Below are 24,435 nucleotides of genomic sequence, written 5' to 3'. Positions count from 1 at the left end.
TACAACCATTTTAGTCACATATGTGCCCAAAATGTAATATGTGCAACTTCAAAATATTTGGGAGCAAACAATTATTGTATTGTGAGCGAAAGTCGTGGCATTAGCCTCTATGTTGTGAATTAATAACATAGAGGCTAATGCCATGACTTTCATTGTGTTTCAGTGTATCTTGAAGGATCATGCAAGTCATTGTTTCTTGTTGATGAATGTCACTGTGCAAACCCATGTTTGTTGTTTTACTGAACACAGATTGAAAATAAACCGACTGAAATAATAATAATAACAATGAATAATTTCTAAGTCTTTGTTAGCCGTTTGTGAAGTTTTGTGCTCGTGCGCTACGTTCGCTCGCATCCTGTGCATCTCCTGGGGGCTAAGCCCCCCCTGTCCTTAAAGGGGAACATTATCACCAGACCTATGTAAGCGTCAATATATACCTTGATGTTGCAGAAAAAAGACCATATATTTTTTTTTAACCGATTTCCGAACTCTAAATGGGTGAATTTTGGCGAATTAAACGCCTGTCTATTATTCGCTCTCGGAGCGATGACGTCACAACGTGACGTCACATCGGGAAGTAATCCGCCATTTTCTCAAACACATTACAAACACCGAGTCAAATCAGCTCTGTTATTTTCCGTTTTTTCGACTGTTTTCCGTACCTTGGAGACATCATGCCTCGTCGGTGTGTTGTCGGAGGGTGTAACAACACGAACAGGGACGGATTCAAGTTGCACCAGTGGCCCAAAGATGCGAAAGTGGCAAGAAATTGGACGTTTGTTCCGCACACTTTACCGACGAAAGCTATGCTACGACAGAGATGGCAAGAATGTGTGGATATCCTGCGACACTCAAAGCAGATGCATTTCCAACTGGACTGGACAGATCAGCTTTCAGGAAAAGAGAGCGGATGAGGGTATGTCTACAGAATATATTAATTGATGAAAACTGGGCTTTCTGCACTCTCAAAGTGCATGTTGTTGCCAAATGTATTTCATATGCTGTAAACCTAGTTCATAGTTGTTAGTTTCCTTTAATGCCAAACAAACATATACCAATCGTTGGTTAGAAGGCGATCGCCGAATTCGTCCTCGCTTTCTCCCGTGTTGCTGGCTGTCGTGTCGTTTTCGTCGGTTTCGCTTGCATACGGTTCAAACCAATATGGCTCAATAGCTTCAGTTTCTTCTTCAATTTCGTTTTCGCTACCTGCCTCCACACTACAACCCTCCGTTTCAATACATGCGTAATCTGTTGAATCGCTTAAGCCGCTGAAATCTGAGTCTGAATCCGAGCTAATGTCGCTATACCTTGCTGTTCTATGCGCCATGCTAGTGACGCCCCTGGTACAAACCAGGCCAAAACCAACTTGTCATCTGTCACCAACACGCATACCACTAAGCCACTGGTGCGTTTATGGCCACACAAAAAGTCGGACAACTCAAACACCACACAAAGTTACACTGTGACTCCTCAGTCATACGTGTGCTTATTATACTGTCATTTATTTTTAATGTTAATTTATTGATATTAATCATGGAATGCTGTTACTAGAGAAAGTTACAGGAATGCACACTGCATCCTATGCTTACATTTCATTGTGCAACATGAGGATGTTTAAGAGGAACTAAATGTGATCTCTGAAAGGGGTACAAATGATTTCCAAAGCAGGACCCCCACCCAGACACATTGTACAATACTAATCTATAGCTTATGAAAAACAAGATTTATTTTATTTTCATTACAAGTGGGCCAAATCACTCTCTAATCTCATGAAAATGACTCCTCTCATTTGAGTGTTATTATAAAAGATTGGTTTGAGACAGGTGTGCTGCTGGTATTGCCACATGTGATGTTGCTCACATGTGCTCCACTGAATGCTCAGGGAGTTTTTGTGTTTGCTCACACACATGAACAATTAGAAGGAACATTGGCTCCAGCGACCCCCCACGACCCCAAAAGGGACAAGCGGTAGAAAATGGATGGATGGATGCATATCACTAAGTTTTAGAACTTTGTTGTAAAAATCTCCTTCCGCGTCTGTCCCTGACACCCGCATTTTAGGCTGGCCGCTGTGGAAACGCTCCCCACCCACACTGCTTGGTGCCTCGTCTGAGCTGCCGTGACGTGGATTACCATAGTAACTAGTATATCATGCAAAAGCACAGATTCCAACAATTGAAATACTTTGTATAGTTCAAGACAGGGTTCCCCAACCTTTTTGAAACCAAGAGCTACTTCTTGGGTACTGATTAATGCAAAGGGCCACCAGTTTGATACACACTTAAATAAATTGCCAGAAAAAGCCAATTTGCTCAATTTACCTTTAACTCTATGTTATTATTAATAATTAATTATATTTATCTTTTACGGAAGGTTTTTTGTAGAGAATAAATGATGAAAAAAACACTTAATTGAACGGTTTAAAAGAGGAGAAAACACGAAAAAAAAAGAAAATTAAATTTTGAAACATAGTTTATCTTTAATTTCGACTCTTTAAAATTCAAAATTCAACCGAAAAAAAGAAGAGAAAAACTAGCTACGGTAATTTGAATCTTTTTGAAAAATTAAAAAAATAATTTATGGAACATCATTAGTAATTTTTCCTGATTAAGATTAATTTTAGAATTTTGATGAAATGTTTTAAATATGTTAAAATCCAATCTGCACTTTTTTAGAATATATAACAAATTGGACCAAGCTATATTTCTAACAAAGACAAATAATTATTTCTTCTAGATTTTCCAGAACAAAAATTAAAAAAAAAAATTCAAAAGACTTTGAAATAAGATGTATTTGATTCTACAGATTTTCTAGATTTGCCAGAATATTTTTTTTGAATTTTAATCATAATAAGTTTGAAGAAATATTTCACAAATATTCTTTGTCGAAAAAACAGAAGCTAAAGTGAAGAATTAAATTAAAATGTATTTATTATTCTTTACAATAAAAAAATTAAAAAAATACTTGAACATTGATTTAAATTGTCAGGAGAGAAGAGGAAGGAATTTAAAAGGTAAAAAGGTATATGTGTTTAAAAATCCTAAAATCATTTTTAAGGTTGTATTTTTTCTCTAAAATTGTCTTTCTGAAAGTCATAAGAAGCAAAATAAAATAAAATAAATGAATTTATTCAAACAAGTGAAGACCAAGTCTTTAAAATATTTTCTTGGATTTTCAAATTCTATTTGAGTTTTGTCTCTTAGAATTAAAAATGTCGAGCAAAGCGAGACCAGCTTGCTAGTAAATAAATACAATTCAAAAAATAGAGGCAGCTCACTGGTAAGTGCTGCTATCTGAGCTATTTTTAGAACAGGCCAGCGGGCGACTCATCTGGTCCTTACGGGCGACCTGGTGCCCGCGGGCACTGCGTTGGTGACCCCTGGTTCAAGACTTACGGTCATTTGAAAACATCACTGCACATCATAATGGCGGCTACAGTTTCCATCTTTAAAGATCTAAAACAAATTATTTGGGAATGTCCGGCGGGCTAGATTGAAAAACTCAATGGGCCTTAATTTGGTACTGTCAAAATTGAAATAATTGTAAAAAAAAAAATATTAAATGTGAAAAAATAAAGAAATTAAATATTTGAACTCACAATTTGCTGACCGGAAGCTGTAAGCCAGGGGGTACCGCTCATGGTTGGTTGATTGGATTGGAAGTGGCGGCCGACCTGGTCAAACTTCTCTTGAAATGTCCTCCTTGAAAATGGCCTTGCAAGTAAATCTTCGACCTATCCAACCTTTTGCTCTCCTTCGGCCATCGTGCGTTAAAAAAGCCAGGAGATGTCAGATTTCCCTGCTGGCAAAGCGTGGATGCGGTGCGGCATGGTCGATCTGCATGGCACTTCCTGCTCTCAAAAGTCACAACTCAGGATTGGATACTCACTCGTGAGTCACAAGTGAGTATCCAATCCCAATATGTCACGTCGAATGTGAGGCAAGGAGGCCTACTGTCAACAACTCCTGATCTGATTGGCTATTGCAACTGTCTGTCGACTGCATGTGCCCTCTTCACCAATGTTTGTGTGTGAATGTGGAAATAGTGTCAAAGCGCTTTGAGTTCCTTAAAAAAAAAGGTAGAAAAGCGCTGTACAAGTATGACCCATTTAACCCATTTTACACTGCATTGTTGATTCAGAAGGACTCGGGCAGATTTCATACAGCCTGGCAAAAAAAAAAAGCTTGCTGAAATCTGATTGGATAAAAGCTCCAACCGGGAAAAACAGCAGCACTGTCTGGAACCTAAGATGACATGAAGAGAACATGATGAATACTTTTATATGTTTAGGGAAAGTAAATAAAAAATGAAAATAACTTTTGTCAATTTATGATCGTGTTTTAGTAGTCAGCTGGAGGCAGGGGCGCCACTAGGGATTTTGGGCCCCATGAAAAGAATCTTTACAGGGCCCCCAACACAGTGTCATTATTTTTTCCGTATTATAATTTCATCATCATTAGGGGTCCTCTCTGGGCCCCCCTCCATCATGGGCCCCTAGAATCCGTCTCCTTTACCCCCCCTTTTCGGTGCCCCTGGCTGGAGGCGTGTCTCAATGAAATTAAACAATGGATGTCCGCTAACTTTTTGCAACTCAACGCCAAGAAAACGGAAATGCTGATTATGGGTCCTGCTAGACACCGACATTTGTTTAATAATAATACCACCTTAACAGTTGACAACCAAACAATTACACAAGGCGACTCGGTAAAGAATCTGGGTATTATCTTCGACCCAACTCTCTCGTTTGAGTCACACATTAAGAGTGTTACTAAAACGGCCTTCTTTCATCTCCGTAATATCGCTAAAATTTGTTCCATTTTGTCCACTAGCGACGCTGAGATCATTATTCATGCATTAGTTACGTCTCAGATTACTGTAACGTATTATTTTCAGGTCTCCCTATGTCTAGATTACAGTTGGTACAAAATGCTGCTGCTAGACTTTTGACACATACTTGCCAACCTTGAGACCTCCGATTTCGGGAGGTGTGTGTGTGTGTGTGTGTCATTTATTTACACATATACACACACATAACACTCATCTACTCATTGTTGAGTTAAGGGTTGAATTGTCCATCCTTGTTCTATTCTCTGTCACTATTTTTCTAACCATGCTGAACACCCTCTCTGATGATGCATTCTGCTTCGTCTGTTGTGGAGAGGGAGCACAGGTCCGGTGGCCATGGATGAAGTGCTGGCTGTCCAGAGTCGGGACCCGGGGTGGACCGCTCGCCTGTGCATCGGTTGGGGACATCTCTGCGCTCGGGATGGTTTCCTGCTGGCCCCACTATGGACTGGACTCTCACTATTATGTTAGATCCACTATGGACTGGACTTTCACAATATTATGCTAGACCCACTCGACGTCCATTGCATCCGGTCTCCCCACATCTGAGGTCCTCTCCAAGGTTTCTCATAGTCATTCACATAGACGTCCCACTGGGTTGTGAGTTTTTCCTTGCCCTTATGTGGGATCTGAACCGAGGATGTCGTTGTGGCTTGTGCAGCCCTTTGAGACAGTTGCGATTTAGGGCTATATAAATAAACATTGATTGATTGATTGATTGATTGATTGATTGATTTATGTTAGGTCCGCAGAGAATGTCTTGTTGGCTCTGATGGCCCATGGCAATGTTTGAAGGATTTTTTTTCATTAACATTACATTCAATCTAACAAAATGTGCTTTTTTTGCTTGATCTTAAGTCAGATTTTTTTCACATGTAAAACTTTTCCTTGTGGTCTACATAACATGTAATGGTGGATATTTGGGGGGTGGTATAGCTCGGTTGGTAGCGGGGCCATGCCAGCAACTTGAGGGTTCCAGGTTCGATGCCTGCTTCTGCCAACCTAGTCACTGCCGTTGTGTCCTTGGGCAAGACACTTTACCCACCTGCTCCCAGTGCCACCCACACTGGTTTAAAAATGTAACTTAGATATTGGGTTTCACAATGTAAAGTATGAACACAGCTAAGGTCATACCTTTATTTAAAACCGGAGATAAACATATATTTGGTAATTATAGACCAGTATCTCTCCTATCTCAATTTTCGAAATTGCTTGAAAAACTGTTTGTTAATAAATTAGACTGCTTTATTGAAAAACATAAATTATTAAATGAAAGTCAGTATGGATTTCGATCAAAAAGGTCTACGAGCTTGGCCATCATGAACATTATTGAAGAGATTACAACTGCAATTGATCAAAATAAATACACAACAGGAGTGTTCATTGTTTTAAAGAAGGCATTTGACACTATAGATCATCAAATTCTCATTTCTAAATTATATACTTATGGAGTTAGAGGAGTTGCACTGGACTGGTTAACCAGCTATTTACAACAACGACAGCAATATGTTGAGATAGATTGTTATAGATCAGAATGTATGAATATTGAATGTGGAATTCCACAAGGTTCGATTTTAGGACCCAAACTTTTTATTTTAAATATAAATGATATTTGTGAGGTTTCGAAAATTTTACACTATGTATTATTCGCAGACGATACAAATTTATACTGTTCAGGAGATGACTTGAAAATCTTAGCCGATAATATTGAAGAGGAAATGGTTAAACTAAAATTGTGGTTTGATGTTAATAAATTATCTTTAAAATTGGAAAAGACTAAATTTATGGTATTCAGTAATGAAAGAAAGATATAAGTTAGTTTATCCACAAACAATGTGAAAATTGAGAAGGTGTCTGAAATCAGATTTCTTGGGGTCATCTTAGATGAAAAGTTGACATGGAAAGCTCATATATTGCATGTGAAAAATAAGTTTATTTATTTTGAACAAGGTTAAATACAGTTTCCCGTATAATACAATGAGAATGTTATATTGCTCAATTATTCTACCTTATTTCAATTATTGTGCAGAAATATGGGGAAATACATATCACAGCAACATAATGCCTTTATTTCTTTCACAGAAAAGAGCAATTCGTATAATTTTTACAGTAGGATATAGAGACCACACAAATCCACTCTTCATTAGGTCAGGATTATTAAAACTAAAAGACATTGTAGAATTGCATACTCTATTAGTGATGTTCAAAGTTAGAAATAAAGTTCTTCCAAAGGACTTACAAAAGTTATTTGTGTTCACGTCGGAAGATGAGAATCAAAGAAGGCCGTATGACTTTAAATATCCAAGAGTGCGAACAAATTTGAAGCAAATATGCTTATCTGTTGCTGGTGTGAAAGCATGGAATTCTCTAGACAAAGACTTAAAAAGTTGCAAGAATATCTTTGAATTTAAAAGGAGTTACAAAAAGAGACAACTGGAATTATATCAAACTGATTCTGCATTTTGATTGGAACGTGTCATTTTGAAAATGCTTAAACGAAAATTAAAAGTATGTTGCAGTTCGGGTGTTGGTGGAGGGAACAGTGATAAAGTCATCTCAATTATTTGTGTTAAAAAGGGGGCAGATAAATATAAGAATAGTATTCTTCCATCTGCTCCTTTCTGATCATGGAAATGTACAAGAAACAAAAAAACAATGAAAGTGTCAACTGTATATGGCTTCATGAAAGGAATAAAAAGGAATGATGATGATGATGATGAAAGTGCTTTGAGTCACTAGAGAAAAGCGCTATATAAATATAATTAAATTCTTTGGTCAAAATGTTGCATAGATTATGTTTTACAGATTATCTTCAAGCCGCTTTCTGATCATCTCTTCAGGATGTGCCATTTTGTGGGCGTTTTATTTACGTGCCTCCACTTCGACTGCGTCTTATCCTCGCCATCTTTGTTGTAGTTTTTTAGGGCTTCCATATGGAGTCTACTGACAGATATAAGTTAGAACAGGGGTGACCAAAATGCTGCCGAGGTGCCATTTGCGGCCCCCGGCTTGTTTTGTATCGGACCGCAACACATTCCAAAGACAAAATAAACCCATCCCGGATTAGACTGTTAAACATAATTAATTGTGTGTGGATGCTAAAATGCGCAAGCCGAACTTAAATGCTAACGTTATCATGCTGACATTTCGAATGTGTTAAGTACCAAGTTATAGGGCTATGAAACGCATGCATAATTAGCTAAAAAAAAATGTTAGTATGCTAGCAGTTAGCACGTTATATGACTCTAAGGCGTTCGGCAACAAAATTAGCTCAAACATTTTTTTTTAGCATGATAGCAGTTAGCACGTGATATGACTCTGAGGCGTTCGGCAACAAAATTAGCTAAAAATTCTTTTTTTTTAGCATGATAGCAGTTAGCACGTGTCAGGTACCAAGATATTTGACTCTGAGGCGTTCAGCTAAAAAATTTGCAATTTTTTTTTTTTTTAGCATGCTAGCAGACCAGTATCTCTCCTATCTCAATTTTCAAAATTGCTTGAAAAACTGTTTGTTAATAAATTAGACTGCTTTATTGAAAAACATAAATTATTAAATGAAAGTCAGTATGGATTTCGATCAAAAAGGTCTACGAGCTTGGCCATCATGAACATTATTGAAGAGATTACAACTGCAATTGATCAAAATAAATACACAATAGGAGTGTTCATTGTTTTAAAGAAGGCATTTGACACTATAGATCATCAAATTCTCATTTCTAAATTATATAGCATTATATTATATTATATTAGCATGCTAGCAGTTAGCACGTTATATGACTCTAAGGCGTTCGGCAACAAAATTAGCTCAAACATTTTTTTTTAGCATGATAGCAGTTAGCACATGATATGACTCTGAGGCGTTCGGCAACAAAATTAGCTAAAAATTCTTTTTTTAGCATGCTAGCAGTTAACACGTGTCAGGCACCAAGATATATGACTCTGAGGCGTTCGGCTAAAAAATTAGCTAAACATTTTTTTTTTTGCATGCTAGCAGTTAGCACGCGTCAGGTACCAAGTTATATGACTCTGAGGCGTTTGGCTACAAAAAGTGGCAAAAAAAATAAGTTATCAAGTTCATGTTAGCATGCTAACAGTAAGCATTTGTCAAATACCAATACTGACCAATACTGCCCCTGTAACTACTTGTTATTGGATCGATACCCAAGTTTGTAGTATCGCCCAAAATTAATGTAAAGTATCCAAACAACAGAAAAATAAGTGCTTATCACATTTTAACAGTAGTGTAGATATGAACCATGTTACAACAGAAAGTAAGCAGATATTATCTGTAATTTAGCAAGTAGATTAATAATAGTTTTGAGAAAATAATACAACGGGAAATGACACAATTTATTATTGCATACGTCATCAGCCAAATTTGGAGCTGTTTTAACTCGTTTTGGAATGTTTCTATTATCATTTACATACCAAATAATATATTGTGATTAGAGATGTCCGATAATATCGGCCGATAAATGCTTTAAAATGAAATATCGGAAATTATCGGTATCGTTTTTTTTATTATCGGTATTTTTTTTTATTTTTTTTTATTAAATCAACATAAAAAACACAAGATACACTTACAATTAGTGCACCAACCCAAAAAACCTCATTCACACAAAAGGGTTGTTTCTTTCTGTTATTAATATTCTGGTTCCTACATTATATATCAATATATATCAATACAGTCTGCAGGGATACAGTCCGTAAGCACACATGATTGTGCGTGCTGCTGGTCCACTAATAGTACTAACCTTTAACAGTTAATTTTACTCATTTTCATTAATTACTAGTTTCTATGTAACTGTTTTTATATTGTTTTACTTTCTTTTTTATTCAAGAAAATGTTTTTAATTTATGTATCTTATTTTATTTTACTATTTTTAAAAAGGACCTTATCTTCACCATACCTGGTTGTCCAAATTAGGCATAATAATGTGTTAATTCCACGACTGTATATATCGGTATCGGTTGATATCGGTATCGGTAATTAAAGAGTTGGACAATATCGGAATATCGGATATCGGCAAAAAGCCATTATCGGACATCCCTAATTGTGATGTATATTATTGCAGGAGGCTGATTTTGGATGTAAGCTAAAGAACTTCAGCTTCAGGCTACAAACCAATTTTAGAAGAGAAGATGATTCCAACCAGAAGCACTTAAATGTGCAACTGTTAAAGAACAAGTGAACAGGCAGATAGCAGCAATGTCAAAGGTCATAAAACTAAAGACTTTGCCCTTCCAGCAAAACAGGAATCCTTTCCTTACGGTTAAAACTTAGTGGAAAAACAAGCAGCTTCATTTAGGCTTATCAAGTAGCAAGCATGTGCACATTTTCTCATCCAACAGTAGCCATCAAAATCTATTATTTGCTTTGAAAGTCAAATCTTCACAGGTTCATGAAATAATTCAATAAATCATATTAATAACTAATTAAATATTGAAATTGTATTTACTTTTACATTAAATTAGTTGACATCTATATATATATATATATATATATATATATATATATATATATATATATATACATACATATATATGGTGGCAGAGGGGTTAGTGCATCTGTCTCACAATACGAAGGTCCTGAGTAGTCTTGGGTTCAATCCCGGGCTCGGGATCTTTCTGTGTGGAGTTTGCATGTCCTCCCCGTGACTGCGTGGGTTCCCTCCGGGTACTCCGGCTTCCTCCCACTTCCAAAGACATGCACCTGGGGATAAGTTGATTGGCAACACTAAATTGGCCCTAGTGTGTGGATGTGAGTGTGAATGTTGTCTGTCTATCTGTGTTGGCCCTGCGATGAGGTGGCGACTTGTCCAGGGTGTACACCGCCTTCCGCCCGATTGTAGCTGAGATAGGCTCCAGCGCCCCCCGCGACCCCAAAGGGAATAAGCGGTAGAAAATGGATGGATGGATATATATACACATTATATATTGAATTCAAGTTTTTGTTAACATAATTACAATTAAATAATTATACTAAAATGTATGTGTTCCATTAGACCCTCAATACTGTGATATACTTTGTCATTTTGGTAACAGTCCTAGCTTTGCACAAATATGTTATATCATAAGCAGTCATTTTTAAACTGTGATACGTGTACCATTATAGGCTCCATACTCAAAGCCCGGGGGCCAAATGTGGCCCGCTAAATTATGTTATGTGGCCCACGATTCCGCGAAAGCCTGGAAATAATATGCATACTAAAATGATTGATCTTTTCTTACTAAATATATTTATTTCTCTTTTGACATTAAAAAGCATGCACTGCATGCAATTGCATATATTTTCAAATTCAATATTATCAAAATCAAAATATATTATGTATTCCAAAAATATTTGTTGTAAAAAAAAAGATAAATACTGTACTAAAGGACTAAAGATTTTATAACAAATTATCAGTCAAATTGTAGACTGTAAAATTGACAATAGATTTTATGGTTAAATCCTGCAGACTAAGTTTTTTACTGTAAAATCAACTTTGGTACTGTTTTTTTTTTCCATATACAGTAAGATAGAAAAAATAAAAATGTATATAAATAAAAAAAGCATTAAAACAAGATTTTAGGGTAAAAAAGTGGTATTGTTTTTCCATTCCATTTATTAGTTTTTTTTTTATTTGCTGTAAAAAAAAACACTTCTTTTACTGTAAAATTCTGCCAGCTGCCAGTTTTTAAAGTAAAATGTAAATATTTATTTTGCAGCTTACGTAAAATAATATATTGGTAATGTATTACATATATACACACATGTATATTCATAACTCATTGTTAAACGCGGCCCTCTGAGGTGTGTACCCGAATGTGTCTTATTGTACTGTGTGGCTGTTACTGTGGAAATAAATGGAGACAGATTTAAAAAGTTTGACATTTATTTCATAAAGGGCAACATTCATAAATACTGCTCAGCTCACTGACAGACTTTACAATTAGCCAAGATTCAGTTATACAGTAAATGCTCTTGCGTGGGGGGAACAAGAGGATCAATCGCCTTTCATAACAGCAGCTTGTCACACCACATGCCAAATAAATGGCCATGTGTCATAATGTTCAGGGTCAAAATGGCATTTCTACCCAGCAGCAACAACATTTCACTCGAAGCTTGATTGAGCACAAGCAGAGTTAATTTCTTGCGAACCGCAGAGTTGTGCAGAAGTCTTTTTTTTTTTTTTTCATTTCTTCATACCCCGGGGTGGCGTTCCTTCCACATCCACGAGCCACAACAGTTACGTTTCCCCTCCTAGTCCAACATGATCCACTTCCCCCCCAAAAAAATTCCAAGTCACTCATCCCGCAAGAAGAGCTTTGTAGTCCAACAGCATGGCGGCTACTTTCAAGTCAGTTGACTCATTGGAGGCTTTTTTACTTTGTGCTGGGCAGAGGGCGCCTGAAAAGCAAGATGTGAGGTTCTGTGGGGCGAAAAGAAAAGGAGAGTTGAAATAACTTAATGTAAGTTAAATTAGTGTATTGGAGATCGACCAAAATGTTTTTTCTCAGGTAAAGCTAAACATGAATAGTATATGTCAGTAAACAGTTGGACAAGGCTTTAAGTTGGTTTTTTTTAGGAAATGTCAGACGAGCGGCGACATCTTTTTTGTGGCACTAATGCTGTGGTTAATTTAGCACCAAAAAACATCAGGGAATTTCACAAACACCTTTAATATGTGTGTCTAAGAGGAGCATCAACAGTTGCATTTCTAAACATTGGAAATCTCCTGAAAATTGGTAAAAATATGGGATTTTTCTACATCAATTCTATATCAATTTATAGATTTATCAGAATCAGATATACTTTATTAATCCCCGAGGGGAAATTAAAATTTTCAGCACAATCCCATTCAAGAGCAGACAAACAGGATCGCTGACGGGTCTGCCAACTTCTGGCGCCCCTTACAAAAAAGGTGAGGTAAAGGGGGTGGGGCTGAGACAAATACATGAAAATGTTTCCCTTATTAATAACCCTGAAATATTGGTTGGTAGTTTCAAGTTTTTTTCCATCATCTCATCGAACTGAACAAAGGCTGTGAAGATTGTGTATTCGATGTGAGGTGTCACTCCTGAGTTTTTTTGCTGGCCAAATTGTTGTATTGACAGGAGGCATTGGAGAAAGACAAAGTTTGTTTATTAGACTTCATCTTCATTAGCCAAACTGCTCTGTGTTTTATTTTGATATCAAAAAGTAAACACCATGTTTTTTTTTTTACATGACTTGTTTTTTTCATGTCACAAAGGTATTACTTCAAAAACCTGTGTGACACAGCATTTTGTTAATGTTTTATTGTGTGTACTTAATTCCTATACGGCATATTTCTGCTCAAACTCTTAGTGGATCTGTCCCGATACAGCATCTGCATGTACATATAAATGTACCGTATTTTTCGGAGTATAAGTCGCACCTGCCGAAAATGCATAATAAAAAAGGAAAAAAACATATATAAGTCGCACTGGAGCCCGGCCAAACTATGAAAAAAACTGCGACTTATAGTCCGAAAAATACGGTACATAACTTCAAAAATAATTTAAAAATATACCTCCCTCTAGGGCTGGGCGATATATCGCGGGTTTGTCTCTGTGCGATATAGAAAATGACTATATCGTGATATCGAGTATACGTTCTCACGCAGTTGCTTTTAGCTGCTGGCATTACACCAGAGGCTCTTCCCACTCCTTATTGTGTCTCCTTCACACAGACAGCAAGCGCACCTTCTTACACACGTCACATACGTATACGCCCACCCCGAGCAGAGAGGTAGCAACATGGCTAACGTCAGCTGTGATGCTAGCGGAGTGGTGCTCGTGGTAATACAAGAGAAAGAAGGTGCGAATCTGGTAACAAATGAAGGAAGAATTAATTCCCCCAAGAAACAGCAGGGAGTCCATCGTCTACGGTGGTTTGGCTTCAAGTGGGAATATGTCGAACAGACAACCGTAATTTGTCAAGTGTGGGGCAAAAGCGTTGCTATAGAAAGTAGCATTACTGCTGTAACAAACAGTTCAGGGTGTCCCAAGTTACCGGAGAGTGTTAGGTAAGGAGGAGGAGTTTTGTCCCTCCAGAGTTGCCGTAGGGCTGTGACGTAGGGTGTGTGTGGTTGTGGAAGGTGTGTGATGTTGACATTAAAGAAGCGGTGGCTACCGAACCTGCTCTAATGTCTCCCGTTTATTATTTTATTAGATAAGTACACTGTATAGGTGAACCCAGGACACTCGGCTACACTGCTAATATGTAGCATAATTTGAAAAATCACCCGCTAGAGAATGAAGAGTGCTTACTCCGCACGTCAATATCTCTGTTTGGTGCCACACGCCCACACCATCAAAATGCCGAGGCAAACATTTCCAGATCAACACCGTATGAAAAAAATAGTGATTTTTTTTGTTGTGATTTCCTTCTCTGCATGAAAGTTTAAAAGTAGCATATATTAATGCAGTATGAAGAAGAATGTTTTAATGTAGACACATAGAATCATCATACTGCTGTGATTATATGCATCAAGTGTTCATTCAAGGCTAAGGCAAAAATATCGAGATATATATTGTGTATCGCGATATGGCCTTAAAATATAGCAATATTAAAAAAAGGCCATATCGCCCAGCCCTACCACCCTCTATCAAAATGTAAAAATCGACATTAAAGGCATCACGTAATGACAAAATTAAAGAATTAAAAATATTTGTCTTTAAATATATGGATAAGGGTTAGGGTTAGGGTTTATCTACAGCCTTTTTATTAGACATTACAAATGACATGATGGTATTACATTCACACCCCAACACTGCTATACCTTACAATCAGTAATCATGATTTCAATATTGATAACAATAATCTTAATTATTACTTTAGCCATAATTGGCAGCCCCAGATCTTATACATGAACACTTTTTTAATCTATATATATATATATATATATATATATATATATATATATATATATATATATACGGTATATAGGGAATAAGCGGTAGAAAATGGATGGATGGATGGATATATATATATATATATATATATATATATATATATATATATATATAAATATATATATATATATATATATATATAAATATATATATATCACTTTTAGCAGCTAGGCGCGTTTGTACCATAGCGGAATGAAAAGAAGGGGGTGCATTATCTTGTCCTAATTAGGTGTCTTTGACTTTGGCTAGCTGGCTTGCTAGCATCACACAGTGCAACTACCGTATTTTCCGCACTATAAGGCGCACCGGATTATTAGCCGCACCTTCTATGAATTACATATTTCATAATTTTGTCCACCAATAAGCCGCCCCGGACTAAAAGCCGCGCCTACGCTGCGCTAAAGTGAATGTCAAAAAAACGCTGCGCTAAAGTGAATGTCAAAAAAACAGTCAGATAGTTCAGTCAAACTTTAATAATATATTGAAAACCAGCGTTCTAACAACTCTGTCCCAAAATGTACAAATGTGCAATCACAAACATAGTAAAATTCAAAATGGTGTAGAGCAATAGCAACATACCGGTAATGTTGCTCGAACGTTAATGTCACAACACACAACACACAAAATAAACATAGCGCTCACTTTCTGAAGTTATTCTTCATTCGTACCGGTAAATCCTTCGAATTCTTCGTCTTCGGTGTCCGAATTGAAAAGTTGCGCTAGCGTGGCTTCCAAAATGGCGGGCTCCGTCTCTTCGAAATCATCGGATTCAGTGTCGCTGTTGTTGTGCAGCAGTTCTGTGAATCCTGCCTTCCGGAAAGCTCGGACCACAGTTGTGACAGAAATATCTGCCCAGGCATTTACGATCCACTGGCAGATGTTGGCGTATGTTGTCCGGCGTTGTCTGCCCGTCTTAGTGAAGGTGTGTTCGCCTTCGGTCATCCATTTTTCCCACGCAGTTCGCAGTCGTGATTTGAATGCCCTGTTGACACCAATATCCAGCGGTTGGAGTTCTTTGGTTAATCCACCCGGAATGACGGCGAGTGTTGTATTTGTGTGCTTCACTTGTTTTTTGACACCATCTGTGATGTGGGCGCGCATAGAGTCATATATCAACATGGACGGAGCAGCGTGAAAAAAGCCACCCGGCCGCTTCGCGTAAACTTCCCTTAACCACTCGCTCATCTTTTCTTCATCCATCCATCCCTTCGAGTTAGCTTTTATGATGACGCCGGCTGGAAAGGTCTCTTTTGGCAAGGTCTTCCTTTTGAATATCACCATGAGTGGAAGTTAGCATGGCAAGCTAGAACCACAGTGAAGGATGACTTCTCATTCCCTGTGGAGCGAATATTCACCGTACGTGCTCCCGTTCCACAGTGCGGTTCAGTTGCTGTGAAATACGGTAGTAATCCGTGTGCGGATGGAGAGATTGCGTCTTTTTATGACCCGGATCGTTTAGTAGGAGCCATTTTGTGGTCTTTACAGATGTAAACAGGAAATGAAACGTACGGTGATATCCGCGCGTTTTTTCTTCTTCTTCCGGGGGCGGGTGAAGCGCTTCCTGTTCTATGGGGGCGGGTGAAGCGCTTCCTGTTCTATGGGGGCGGGTGCTTTCCTTGGCGGTTGCTTGCGTAGAAGAAGAAGCGCTTCCTGTTCTACCGGGAAAAAAGATGGCGGCTGTTTACCGAAGTTGCGAGACCGAAACTTTATGAAAATGAATCGTAATAAAGCGCACCGGGTTATTAGGCGCACTGTCAGCTTTTGAGAAAAATTGTGGTTTTTAGGTGCGCCTTATAGTGCGGAAAATACGGTAGTTAGCTAACATGGATAAAATGATCACAAAACCAAATGCCACCGCAGCAATGTGGGAATATTTCAGTTCGAGCCTTTAGTACAAGATGAGCCTATCAACACAGAGAAGACAGTTTGCCAAATGTGCAAACACTTTGTGTTTGGCGAACAAGTCAGGTCAGTGTAAACTAAACAGAGCAAAATGGTGTGCGCTCAGAGAAGAAGTGATTAAATACATCGCCAAAGACATGCTGCTATTTAATACGGTTATAAAACTATCATTTATTAAAAGTGCCGTCATGTGGGTGTTCCTCACTCGGAATCTGCCAGACTTCATTTTGTTTTGCATATGACCTGTTAACACATCTGCTTAAACTGTAGTGTTTATATTGTTACTTTGCACTTTTGTTTAAGAAGGTCCTAACTTGATTGTCAGTCAAATGATTGACAACGTGACCTTTGCCGACATGTTCAATATTGAAGTGCAACTTTGTCATTGGTTTATTTAGCTATTATATATTTATTGTTATTGTTGTGACTTTAGGTCACACCTAAAATCTGGAGCCCCGTTGACTTTGTATTGAAAAGGTTGACCATAAAATAGTGAATTTTTACCGAGTTAAAAAGTTCATAATGAATACACTGTTGGCATTAACGCACTTTGTATTTTTACGCATTGAAATTAGGGCTGCAACAACTAATCAATTAAATCGATTAGTATTATAAAAATAGTTGGCGATGAATTTAGTCATCGATTCGTTGGATCTATGCTATGCGCATGTGCAGAGGATTTGTTTTTTTTTTAATAAACCCAATGTAGGCTGCTTCTCTTTCCCCCCCCCTCCATTTTTCTGCATTCTTTCGTATCTCAAGTTATCATTACGTATATGTATTGTTGCATTTGAACAACTGTATTGTTGATAATAAAGGTAAAGTATTGGTATTGTTCATTATCAATAGCGCTATTTCTATTGGTATTTGTATTGCTCCATCTGTAGTGTAATAATGCTCATTGTCACCTCTGTATTATTTTCGCTAACTGCTTATTTGCTATTACTTTTACCATCATATTTGTAGATGTCGTATTTGCTGATGTTGCTCTATTGTTGTTGTTGTTGTGTTTGCTGTTGTTGTTTTTGACTCTCTGTCTAATCCCCCTCTTGTTCCCACAATTTCCCCCTCTGTCTTCTTTTTTTTCTCTTTCTATCCCCTCCTGCTCCGGCCCGGCTGCACCGAATGATAATATAAATACATTTAATAAAGTCAAATACAAATAAGGCAACAAGAGAAGTATCCTACACTTCTCTTTTGTAAAGTAAATCTGAACAGCCGACGTGGGCATCTACATAAACTACCGGTATATGATATGCCTGAGAAGCTGGACAGGACAAAAAAATAAAAAAAATAAAAAAAAAATAATTGCAACTTTGTCATTGGTTTATTTAGCTATTATATATTTATTGTTATTGTTGTGACTTTAGGTCACACCTAAAATCTGGAGCCCCGTTGACTTTGTATTGAAAAGGTTGACCATAAAATAGTGAATTTTTACCGAGTTAAAAAGTCCATAATGAATACACTGTTGGCGTTAACGCACTTTGTATTTTTACGCATTGAAATTAGGGCTGCAACTAATCAATTAAATCGATTAAAATCGATTATAAAAATAGTTGGCGATGAATTTAGTCATCGATTCGTTGGATCTATGCTATGCGCATGCCCAGAGGATTTTTTTTTTTTAATAAACCTTTATTTATAAACTGCAACATGTACAAACAGCTGAGAAACAATAATCAAAATAAGTATGGTGCCAGTATGCTGGTTTTTTTTCAATAAAATACTGGAAAGGATAGAAATGTAGTTTGTCTCTTTTATCCGATTATTAATCTATAAATAAAGTTGATTTGATTTGATTTAATCAAAGTAATAATCAACAGATTAATCGATTATCAAATTAATCGTTAGTTGCAGCCCTAATTGAAATCAGAAAGGACACGCATTTTTGGAAGCCCGCGCGTCCACTGGGATGCACATTTTTTTTTACCCGGCTTTTCTCCATGTCAAAACGGTGTTTTGTTTTGTTTATATTTGCCGAGTCAAATTTCCGTCCCGGCTTTCTCCATGTCAAAACGGTGTTTTGTTTTGTTTATATTTGCCGAGTCAAATTTCCGTCCCTGTTTATTTAGATTTTATTAGTCGACTTCAAAGTGATGAACTTTCCGGTACAATTTCTTAAATTTTGATTCGTCGAAAGTTTTATCAATCACAAATACTGCATATTCTGTATAAGGACCCCCACGTGTTATTGTTTTCGTCATGGGGAGCAATAAACCCAAGAAGCAAAGCTCCAATGAAAAGTGGCTTCAGGGGCCACATTTCATCAAATAGCTCACTTATGAAGATGGAAATATGTTTTGCACGCCATGTAAACGGTCTAATAAAAAAAAAAACACCTTTATGCAATGATAGTCAAAGATCCAGCCTCACCAGGTTGCTCTCAGACCGTGGTCGAAAAGCACAGGGGAGACGTTCCCTCCAGGGCCGATATATTGTCGGGGGTAACACCCTTCACTTTGGTCGGAATGACGAGGCCGTCGATTTGTTACAACTCTTTATTTATGTTTTCCACAAAGCCAAGCGGACACCCACCATGCTATTAACACTGCTGAACATGCTAGCGCTCCCTCTCCTAACTTTCCCACTCACTTACACACGTCACTCACTCCACATATCTTAAAAGGGGAACACACAGCTTATGGCCATCACAAAGCCAGAGATGAAATGCTAGAGGCACCGAGTGCCACTGTATTAATGACTTTGAAACTAACTTGCAAACTTCTAAGTTTATTGGCATTATTTGCCATGAAAGTGTAGATGTGGAGGTTTTTAAAAGGCTGATGATCTAAATACAGGTGAGAATAATCAATTCAATTTGTCATATGCATGTGTGCCCTGACACACCATTATCCTTTCATGACCGAAGCAAAAAACTTTTTACACTTTCATACTGAAATAAATACACCTATAACTTATTCAATAAAAATATACAAAAAAGAATACCGGCAGTGGTAAAGTTTAGATCCATGAAGTAAAGAAGAAAGTAAATTAATGTTTATAACTGAATTTACATATGCATAAACATTTGTTTTCTGTTATTATTTTTGTAATGAATTACCGTATTTTTCGGAGTATAAGTCGCTCCGGAGTATAAGTCACATTTTTGGGGAAATTTGATAAAACCCAACACCAAGAATAGACATTTGAAAGGCAATTTAAAATAAATAAAAAATAGTGAACAACAGGCTGAATAAGTGTATGTTATATGACGCATAAATAACCAACTGAGAACGTGCCTGGTATGTTAACGTAACATATTATGGTAAGAGTCATTCAAATAACTATAACACATAGAACATGCTACACGTTTACCAAACAATCTGTCACTCCTAATCGCTAAATCCCATTAAATCTTATACGTCTAGTCTCTTACGTGAATGAGCTAAATAATATTATTTGATATTTTACGGTAATGTGTACCGGTAAATAATTTCACACATAAGTCGCTCCTGAGTACAAGTCGCACCCCCGGCCAAACTATGAAAAAACTGCGACTTATAGTCCGAAAAATACGGTAAGTAACATTTATGACAACCTTTTTCCAAAACACTATATACAATGTGAGTTATAACAGGATAATGCATACATTTATCATTTGTTTTCAAAACGGTTACAAAAAAGTGGGACCCCAAAAATGTACTGTGGGACCCCATGTTGAATATTCCTAGCGCCAACACTGTAATTTTTATCACAAGAAAATGATACCTATATCACTGAAATTGTCTTAACAAGACCTGTCTAATACTGGTTTCAATTAAATGAATTTTGAAAATTGTACACATATACCTGGACAATGTGTGTATGTTGTATTAAAATACCAAAGACATTTAAAAATCCATCCATCCATCCATTTTCTACCGCTTGCCCCTTTTTGGGATCGCGGGGGGTGCTGGAGCCTATCTCATCTGCATTCTGGCAGAAGGCGGAGTACACCCTGGACAAACTTTGATAGCCTGGTTTAAAAACATGTATTTGTTCATTTTAGACCGCCATATTTTATTTAAACTCAAGCTAAAATGTGTCTGACCACTATACAGGTAAAAGCCAATAAATTAGAATATTTTGAAAAACTTGATTTATTTCAGTAATTGCATTCAAAAGGTGTAACTTGTACATTATATTTATTCATTGCACACAGACTGATGCATTCAAATGTTTATTTCATTTAATTTTGATGATTTGAAGTGGCAACAAATGAAAATCCAAAATTCCGTGTGTCACAAAATTTGAATATTACTTAAGGCTAATACAAAAAAGGGATTTTTAGAAATGTTGGCCAACTGAAAAATATGAGCATGTACAATACTCAATACTTGGTTGGAGCTCCTTTTGCCTCAATTACTGCGTTAATGCGGCGTGGCATGGAGTCGATGAGTTTCTTGCACTGCTCTGGTGTTATGAGAGCCCAGGTTGCTCTGATAGTGGCCTTCAACTCTTCTGCGTTTTTGGGTCTGGCATTCTGCATCTTCCTTTTCACAATACCCCACAGATTTTCTATGGGGCTAAGGTCAGGGGAGTTGGCGGGCCAATTTAGAATAGAAATACCATGGTCCGTAAACCAGGCACGGGTAGATTTTGCGCTGTGTGCAGGCGCCAAGTCCTGTTGGAACTTGAAATCTCCATCTCCATAGAGCAGGTCAGCAGCAGGAAGCATGAAATGCTCTAAAACTTGCTGGTAGACGGCTGCGTTGACCCTGGATCTCAGGAAACAGAGTGGACCGACACCAGCAGATGACATGGCACCCCAAACCATCACTGATGGTGGAAACTTTACACTAGACTTCAGGCAACGTGGATCCTGTGCCTCTCCTGTCTTCCTCCAGACTCTGGGACCTTGATTTCCAAAGGAAATGCAAAATTTGCATGGTTGGGTGATGGTTTGGGGTGCCATGTCATCTGCTGGTGTCGGTCCACTCTGTTTCCTGAGATCCAGGGTCAACGCAGCAGTCTACCAGCAAGTTTTAGAGCACTTCATGCTTCCTGCTGCTGACCTGCTCTATGGAGATGGAGATTTCAAGTTCCAACAGGACTTGGCGCCTGCACACAGCGCAAAATCTACCCGTGCCTGGTTTACGGACCATGGTATTTCTGTTCTAAATTGGCCCGCCAACTCCCCTGACCTTAGCCCCATAGAAAATCTGTGGGGTATTGTGAAAAGGAAGATGCAGAATGCCAGACCCAAAAACGCAGAAGAGTTGAAGGCCACTATCAGAGCAACCTGGGCTCTCATAACACCTGAGCAGTGCCAGAAACTCATCGACTCCATGCCACGCCGCATTAACGCAGTAATTGAGGCAAAAGGAGCTCCAACCAAGTATTGAGTATTGTACATGCTCATATTTTTCATTTTCATACTTTTCAGTTGGCCAACATTTCTAAAAATCCCTTTTTTGTATTAGCCTTAAGTAATATTCTAATTTTGTGACACACGGAATTTTGGATTTTCATTTGTTGCCACTTCAAATCATCAAAATTAAATGAAATAAACATTTGAATGCATCAGTCTGTGTGCAATGAATAAATATAATGTACAAGTTACACCTTTAGAATGCAATTACTGAAATAAATCAAGTTTTTCAAAATATTCTAATTTACTGGCTTTTACCTGTATATGGCTTTATGTGAAAGAATTGGACTATTATTGCATCTATCATTTGAAATTGTCATCAATCCATCCATTTTCTACCGCTTATTCCCTTCGGGGTCGTGGGGGGTACTGGAGCCTATCTCAGCTACAATCTAGCTGAGATTGTCATGTCAAACTATTGTGTGAATGTGTTTCTGTGTTGGCCCTGTGATGAGATGGCGATTTGTCCAGGGTGTTCCCCGCCTTCCGCCCGAATGCAGTTGAGATGTGCTCCAGCACCTCCCGCGACCCCAAAAGGGACAAGCGGTAGAAAATGAATGTCTAAACATGCTACATCATTAGCTAGCTGGGTGTCAGTAGCTGTATATCAACTTAAAGCACTATGTACCTGGCTGGTGGATCATGTAGTGCACCCAACCTTGGCTCTGCTGGACCCCCAGGTTCCTCCATTCCGACTCTGACATCAAATGGGTCTTTGGCACACGCTTTGCAATATCCTTGGGCAACATGACATGTCTGCAACAACAGAAGAAAGTGGGCATTAACATAAAATAAGGCTTCAGCCAGAGTGACATTTAAATCGTGCTCATTAGCCACCCGTACCTATATTCGTATTTATCATCGTCATACTTATCAGAGTAGTAGATCTGTTTATGGGACATGTTGACACCTAAATGAGAATTGATACGTTAGTCGTCAATCATCATCAAACTTGTTATTGCAGACTCCAACGTTCAAGTAGACATACGATCACATACAGTACATAAATAAAAACAAAATACAGCTTAAAAGGCATTATCACGTAATATTAAAAACAGTGCTTGTACATATTCAGTAAAAGGCATCTAATAAATAAAAACAAGCAGCAATAAAAAATAATATACATATATATATACATACACATACATACATATATATATATATATATACATACATACATATACATACACACATATATATCCGCCCTGATATCGGTAGGTTGTGAGTTCAAATCCCAGCCGAGTCATACCAATACTCTAAAAATGTGACCCATTACCTCCCTGCTTGGCACTCAGCATCAAGGGTTGGAATTGGGGGTTAAATCACCAAAAATGATTCCCGGGCACGGCCACCGCTTCTGCTCACTGCTCCCCTCACCTCCCAGGGGGTGATCAAGGGTGATGGGTCAAATGCAGATAATTATTTCGCCACACCTAGTGTGTGTGTGACAATCATTGGTACTTTAACTTAATATATTTACTTTAAAAATGCGTCTACACATTCTATAAAAAGGCAGATATCAGTGTTTCCATATATACGATTGGTACCCAACAGAACTACACCGAGATAGATAGTACTTTGATTCCTTCAGGAGAGTTCCCTCAATGCTCCTTCTCAGGCATTGGTGTGCAAATGTATAATTGAATAACTGAGGTATAATAATTGTCTATTGATCAAAGATGCACATCAATGAAGGAGATAAATAAAAATGAAATGAAAAAAAGAAATGAAATGAGTTCCCTCAGGAAAATTAAAATTGCCCTTAAGGCAACACTCGCCTTGACCTTAAAAAGTTAAAATTCGACGCCTACATACGTTCACTTTATGTCCTAAATGTGTAACAGTCAATAATTTCTACATGGTAGGAATGGTTATCTGTACAATAAGTTCAATCTCGAACCTCTGCAGTCTACATATAAACTTAAACATCAGTATTCTCAGGGTGGCGTGGAATGTGTTTATCCCTAAATCACATAATAAAAAAGTAAAGCTTTACGTAAAAAGAGGTAAAGTTGACATGATTTACTGATACTACGTGGCTTGTATTACTTAGCTTATTTAGGCTAAGAGGCTAACAGCCGTTTAAATGTCTACTTCACAGCGTAAAAGTTGCCAAAACACTTCAGCTGCTTAGTGAGAAAACAAATGACACATATAAGATACCTTAAATGGTAGCCAATATTCGTCTGAAGTAAACGTTCGAAGTTTGACGCTTTTTTTTGGAGTGCTCCGTGAGCGATGTAGTCCCACTTCCTTTGTTTCCAGTTCCCATTAGAAAAAAAACGTTACAAAGCCCGCTTTTCACCGTTCAAATGGACCTGGCCTCTTCCCATTGGTTGACGCCGCCGAGAAGCCCGCTTGCTATTGGTGGAATTCTCCCATCGCTGGATGATGGCGTCATAGAACTGCGCCGTCCA

At 37.8% G+C, this 24,435-nt stretch overlaps 1 protein-coding gene across 1 annotated transcript; it reads right to left on the bottom strand.

Annotated features, from left to right (window-relative positions):
• Positions 1 to 11,702: 11,702 nt before the first annotated feature.
• LOC133577525 (cyclin-dependent kinases regulatory subunit 1) lies at positions 11,703 to 24,342 on the bottom strand. The gene is made up of 4 exons (XM_061931449.1): positions 24,182 to 24,342; positions 22,862 to 22,928; positions 22,647 to 22,774; positions 11,703 to 12,257 (listed from the first exon to the last, which is right to left on the bottom strand). Exons 2-4 carry the CDS (start codon positions 22,918 to 22,920, stop codon positions 12,211 to 12,213), a joined length of 234 nt encoding a protein of 77 aa, XP_061787433.1. The 5' UTR covers positions 22,921 to 22,928; positions 24,182 to 24,342; the 3' UTR covers positions 11,703 to 12,210.
• Between the last annotated feature and the right edge of the window lie 93 nt (positions 24,343 to 24,435).

Source organism: Nerophis lumbriciformis, linkage group LG37 (assembly GCF_033978685.3).
Source record: "Nerophis lumbriciformis linkage group LG37, RoL_Nlum_v2.1, whole genome shotgun sequence".
Classification (NCBI taxonomy): domain Eukaryota; kingdom Metazoa; phylum Chordata; class Actinopteri; order Syngnathiformes; family Syngnathidae; genus Nerophis; species Nerophis lumbriciformis.
This window is presented reverse-complemented; position numbering and strand designations above follow the sequence as displayed.